General features: G+C 34.7%; 1 protein-coding gene across 1 annotated transcript; it reads left to right on the top strand.

Annotated features, from left to right (window-relative positions):
- The first annotated feature begins 620 nt into the window (after positions 1-620).
- On the top strand, positions 621-1,591 carry LOC126882569 (uncharacterized). Its single transcript, XM_050647541.1, has 3 exons — positions 621-716; positions 809-1,234; positions 1,303-1,591. The coding sequence occupies exons 1-2, from the start codon at positions 621-623 to the stop codon at positions 1,202-1,204; spliced, it is 492 nt and encodes a 163-aa protein (XP_050503498.1). The 3' UTR covers positions 1,205-1,234; positions 1,303-1,591.
- Positions 1,592-6,734: the final 5,143 nt, after the last annotated feature.

Genomic DNA, 6,734 nt, shown 5'->3' with positions numbered 1-6,734 from the left:
CTGTGACTAAGTTCAAATGTATCAGTTTGACTTTCGAGAAAATTGCTTATCCAGTTTAAATTTCGTTCAAATGATGATTTGCATGTGCCAATCTCCCTCTTCAGTGCGTCCATAATTAAAATATATAAAATTTAAAAAATTAAAATATTGATTGTCCAGTGACAATCTGTTAATATTGTGATTTTAACGGTACACAAAGAGAGCTCGTGGTTGAAAATAGATTGAATATGTAGTGTAAAAAGAACTAAAAATTATGCAAAATATTTAAAAAAAAGAGACGAACAGATTTATATAAAAAATAAAGAGTAAACAAATAAATTGTCCTTTAAAAACACATGCGTACACAAACTTATTGAGTGAATGATAATATGTGGAGTAATATTTAAGGAAATAAAATAAAAGTTCATAAAGTTTTTTATTATTGCGATGTTACCTTAGTATGCGTCAAGAAAGCGTTGTTCTTGTAGAATGGGACGGTGTTAGCGTGGGGTCGGTCAGCGGGACAGCAACGGTCCAAGGTGGAGGCGGTCAGCGGGACAGCAACGGTCCAAGGTGGAGGCGATCAGCGGGACAGCAACGGTCCAAGGTGGAGGCAGTCAGCGGGACAGCGACGGTCTAAGATGGAGGCGATCAGCAGGACAGCAACCGTCCAAAGGTGGAGGCGGCCAGCGGGACAACAACGGTCCAAGTTGGAAGCTATCAGCGGGACAGCAACGGTCCAAGGTGGAGGCGGTCAGCGGGACAGCAACGGTCCAAGGTGGAGGCGATCAGCGGGACAGCAACGGTCCAAGGTGGAGGCAGTCAACAGGACAGCGACGGTCCAAGGTGGAGGCGATCAGCGGGACAGCAACGGTCCAAAGGTGGAGGCGGCCAGCCGGACAGCAACGGTCCAAGGTGGAGGCGATCAGCGGGACAGCAACGGTCCAAGGTGGAGGCGGTCAGCGGGACAGCGACGGTCCAAGGTGGAGGCGATCAGCGGGACAGCAACGGTCCAAGGTGGAAACGGTCAGCGGGACAGCAATGGTCCAAGGTGGAGTCGATCAGCGGGACAGCAACGGTCCAAGGTAGAGGCGGTCAGCGGGACAGCAACGGTCCAAGGTGGAGGCGATCAGCGGGACAGCAACGGTCCAAGGTGGAGACGGTCAGCGGGACAGCAATGGTCCAAGGTGGAGTCGATCAGCGGGACAGCAACGGTCCAAGGTAGAGGCGGTCAGCGGGACAGCAACGGTCCAAGGTGGAGGCGATCAGCGGGACAGCAACGGTCTAAGGTGGAGTCGATCAGCGGGACAGCAACGGTCCAAGGTGGAGGCGGTCAGCGGGACAGCAACGGTCCAAGTAGAGGTAATACGATCACCGGAACAGCCGATAACGATTCGATTCAATTTCAACACCGCGAGCCTTGCTTCTGGGTATGCAGACGATTCTTTGAATCGTCCCACCAGGGGTACCAAATTATGTTTAGGACGCTTCACCTGTGGTAAAAGGACCTGGTGAATATCTCCTGTCCTTCACACAAGAGGGGAACCAGCTTCTATAGTGGTTGATATAATTAGACTCTGATATTCTTTGTCGAGTCGAAGCAAGGTGTAAATCGGTGTTGAAATGATTAAAATACGTGTGAGATAATTAGTTTATTTAACACAAACACTAATATTTACAAGTATCGTACAAAATAATTATTATTGTTTTTACTACAACAAAAAAACATACATAAATTTGCTATGTGCAATTGACAGTAAAGTGAACCGCGATTTAAGAGTGAAACATGTGATTAGTAACAAGTGAGAGAAGATTCGCGTGAAAAACCGTGTAATGCGATAGGAAAATACGAGACGTGAACACTTTCAGAGTTGAGCGAGAGACGCGACCGATTAGCTCGGTAGTTGACGAATCAGTGGTTGAGAGACGAGAGACTAAAAACGACTTAGGCATAAGGATTCCTTTTTCCTTTGGGTCCCCAAAAGGAAGTGGAACTCATTCATCAATGTCCTATGCGTGTCTAATTTACGTTCAGAAATAAACAGAAGGTTTAATTTAGTCCAGTAACGACAAAGGCCTTTATTGGTTTAAGGATACATAAATCCGACAGCAAGACAGCTTCACACATTGTCAAGTTGAAAGAATTGTTCTTAATTTCGATCCAAACCCTGGGAACCGGATATATCTTAACCTAGAATGTTTTCGTAGTGCACGGGTCCTTGTATCGCCGACTGAAATGGGAGGCCACGGGACAAGCAAATGTTTTCTCGGAATTGGTTAATTTTGGAAGCTACAAAGGGCAGATGTGTTCGTTTGAAATTATCAATGATTCGACGAATTTTATTAAGATTCTTATATAAGTAGAAATGATAATTAGCTTTATGTTAGAAAATCTAACACTGTGTTCTACCTTTTTCGAAACTGCTATCAGCTACCGGGACACTCTTGGCTCAAGGAGGTTCTTTTACTCTCGACCTGGCCTACTTCTCGTTCCACGATAGATACTCCACACTCACGGAACTATACCGGCTTTCTCACTCTCCGTACACTACCGTCTACTACTCGACTTCACTTATCGACAGCTCAAAACATTCTGATCTCACTTTGTCATTCATTCACCTACTTTCTAAATATCCCTTCCAGATTCACAAATCAATCTTCCACCACCAACTCTCATTCGCAGTATTCCCCAAAACCAATTTTTAATCTTTCTAAATATGCTTAATGGATTTCAAAAGAAAATATTTAATTCCCATTCTAAACTTACTTTCTATTATTTACAAATTTTAATGACCTATTCTCTCTTTCAAATGAGTCTTATTCAGCATAGGCTAATGATCGAAACCTTCCGCGAAAAACGATAATGAACTATCATCTATTTCACTTAGTTTTATTTAGCATAGGCTAATGATCGACCTTCCGCGAAGAAACGATAATGGTACGCGTCATTCACTTTGTTTATTCTACGCACATTGTTCCGAGTTTCGTACGCTTATTCTAATCACTTCTTAAAATTACATATAACAATTTGTTGTATACAGGTTGTTTTAAATTTATATGCCCGTGGTTGAGAAAATTGAAAATATTTTATATTAAATTGAATTTTGTTTATAATTATCAAAATTTAATTTTCATATCAAATAGAAATATAACAGTATATACTTCAATATATAAATCCTTAATTCAAGTTTACTTTCACATAATAGATATAGTAGGGGAGCAAATTATGCTAAATGTGCAGTCACTCGTACGTTATGGGGACCTATTTGGTTGTGAAAATTAGGTCCTAAAACCAAAAAAAATGTTAAGAAAAGTTTTCCATTTTAGTGGGTACTTTCCAATTTTAATTTAATTTTCCATTTCCAACAATAGTTTTTTTAGATTAATTTATAGTGGGCTCAAGGTACCTATGCCCCAGAAAAATACGTTCTTATATTTTATTATTAATTTGATTGGTTTCGGTTATTTGTGTAAATTTACTTTTTAATATTAATTGCTTGTTTCCCATATATTTTATTGTTAATTTGCGTTATTTCATTTGTTCGGTCAATTTAAGTCGTTAATATTATATTTCTTCACTTCAATTTCTTTGACGTTCACTTTACTTAATTCATTTCTTTGTTGTATTTTACTTAGTCAGTCTTGTGCCTGCTTAACTTGTTTAGAGATCAGTATGTCTTTGTATTATTGTTCATATTTTTTCGGTATTTAACTTAGTTGTACGTAGCAATCGTACTATAAATATTCGGTGAAGGTTATTACCTTAGTCTCATGTGAGTTGTACCCTTTATATCAGTCAGAGGTATTAAATTTTCTAACATATAACATTATTGTTGTTATATTGTATATAGTATGTTAAATTATAATTTTTGTCATGCTACAGTCACTTAATGTTCACTTTGTTAACTCGGAGATTGTCAAAAATCTAAGTATGTAGTTATATTTAATAAATATTTATATATTTTGTATATCATTTATTATTATTCCCTAATATTTACATTTACTGATTTAATATATTTTACAGCAGTGTAAGATACCTTTAAGAGTAGTCCATACTCTCTTCTGACGCCCGTAATTTATTGTATTTTTATTATCTACTATATTTTTCTATTTCTATTATAGTATTATATTTATTCTATCTATTTTTAATACGTCTATTCTTATCTTAATATTTATTTCCTAGCCATCATCACTATTATTTATTTTGATCTACTGTCTTTGACAGGTATGCAAATTGGTCGTATCCATCATTGAGTGTCAAGTTGTCGTTCTCTTGCATAACTTGCTAGCCTAACTCCATTCAGTTTGCATCTGTCTATTCATACTTCTGTTATTAGTACACCTTACTATCTTCATATTTACATTTCCGTATACTAATACTACTGCAAACGTATTATTTTGTTACATCGGCTTCTCTAATGAGAAGCTATTTTCATTTTTGTCATATCAGCTATATATTATTTTTCTTACTTCTGTTGGGGTTTATCTTTCAACTATAATTATTACTTTCTAATTCTCTATCCTATTACAGAATCTCCAACAGAAGTTTTCTTTTTTGTTACAATCTTATTGCTTTGTTTATGGCTATGCCCCCGTTTCGGAATTTTAATTTAAGCACATAAATTATATAATTGATGGATTCGACCGTTACTTGATGGAAGTTCATTTTATCTCACAATAAAACACTGAAAACTTTTGTTTTCTATACTTCCACAAAATTTATTATTTACAACTATGTGACTACAGCTGTTTCGGCAGAGTGCCTTTCTCAAGTGATATAATTTATTTCATCACTTGAGAAAGGCACTCTGCCGAAGCAGCTGTAGTCACATAGTTGTAAATAATAAATTTTGTGGAAGTATAGAAAACAAAAGTTTTCAGTGTTTTATTGTGACACATAAATTATGTTGTTTTTTTTTCACAAAAAGATTTTAACATAAACATAACAATTTTACTCGAGGAAATGAAGCATTTTGGCTCGCAATTTTTTGTCCAGCATGGATTTACTTGAAATTTTCACAGAAGGTAGGGAATAGCCCAAGGATCATTTTCTATATCATGCTGCTGTACGCTGAAACCTTGGGGGTAGTTGCCACCCTATCTCGTGGGTGGGAATTTTTTATTACATTTTAACCGTGTAAATCGATGTACAAATTAATTTTAAGAAAAAAAATGTTTTTTACATTTTCTTCGTAAAACTAATATTTTTCGAGTTTTTCGTGGTTAAAAGTCACAGCTTTTCGGCGGAAAAATCGACTTTTTTAGAGGGTTTTTTGAGAATAACTCGAAAAATATGCATTTAATCAAAAAAACTGTAAATATCAAAATTGTATCTTTTAGTAACACAAACGAAACTGTTTTTCTATAATATTTTTACGACCAATACAAACCGAGATACGGCATGTTAAAGGTTAGCTTTTTTCGTCAAATGCATAATTTGAAATAATCAATGCCAAATAACGGGAAAACTTTGCATTTTTCCAGGAAAACTTACAAGTTTTTTCAAGCATATAATAAGATCTTTCAAAAAAAATAATAAAAAGTTTCTAGCATAAAAATGGAGCAACTTATGATAAAAAAGAGTCGGTACCTGTTTTTCTCTACGAAAAAAAAAACAGTGAAAACAACCCCCTAACTACCCTTGTAACTAAAAGTTGGTCTTCGCCTTTCTGTATTTACTTTTATGTTTATATTATCAATACACCCAAGAAGTTTGACCTATTTAAAAGGCCTAGTTTTAGAAAAATTGGAGTTTAAAGAAAAATGTATTTTTTGCAATTTTGCAGTTTTCTAACATTTTCTTCAAAATATCTCCGAAAATACTGGAGATACGAAAAAAATTATAAACTACTAAATTGTAGCTTTTTTAATAGCTAAAATTTCTTTATGCATAGATTTTCATTATAGTAAACAGTTAGCGAGATATAGCTGTTTAAAACATCTATTTACGAGCAAACATCCCCTTATTCGAGCCTTTTAAACCTACCTTAATTAAAAATTAAGTGATCTTACAGAATTTAATTTACACAGTCTTATTACTCTTCAAAAATCCCACAAAACTATTATTAAAAAAACTTTTTATCTCTAAAAATGAAGGAGCTATGTTTATAAAACTTATTTTTTTTTTCGAATAATTCGAATAGTCCCATTATAGATCATTTTCAATTATATAATACATCAGAGCCGGTTCGTACACTGGATGACTAAAAAACTATTTGTATGTGTATTTTTATATATTTGTATATTCGTATTTTTGTGTAAATAAATGTTTTTGTAATTCTTTAATTCTACTTTTTTTTCTGTATCGATCTATTAAATTGTCTACTTATAAAAATTGCAATGTTATTAAGGGTGGTTTTTAAGGGTTGAAATATTATGATATTATATCCTAAAGCATAAAACAATCATTATTTAACCAGTCAAAACCAAATTTTACCTATATTAAAGTTTACAATACGTTTATATAATTTTTGAAAATAAGGGTAGTTTACACCCCTAAAAATAATCAACACCCTTGAGCATGATATAGAATATGTAGTACAGGGTAAGATGATCCTAACCCCAAATTTTTATGTAAATTGATGCAAGCCGAAATTATTCTTTTAGGATAAGTAAACTTTTCATATATAGCTCTAAGAAGGGTGGTTTTAAGGGTTGAAATATTGTGATATTATATCTTAAAGCACAAAAAAATCATTATGTAACTATTAAGAAGCAAATGTTGACAATATTAAAGTTTAAAATGTTATTTTATA

This window comes from Diabrotica virgifera, chromosome 3 (assembly GCF_917563875.1).
Source record: "Diabrotica virgifera virgifera chromosome 3, PGI_DIABVI_V3a".
Taxonomy (NCBI): domain Eukaryota; kingdom Metazoa; phylum Arthropoda; class Insecta; order Coleoptera; family Chrysomelidae; genus Diabrotica; species Diabrotica virgifera.
This window is presented reverse-complemented; position numbering and strand designations above follow the sequence as displayed.

Coding starts and splice junctions, on each gene's coding strand:
- LOC126882569 (XM_050647541.1), top strand. CDS start 621: ATGGAGGCGATCAGCAGGACAGCAACCGTCCAAAGGTGGAGGCGGCCA. Junction 717..808: donor CTATCAGCGGGACAGCAACG/GTCCAAGGTGGA, acceptor GGCAGTCAACAG/GACAGCGACGGTCCAAGGTG.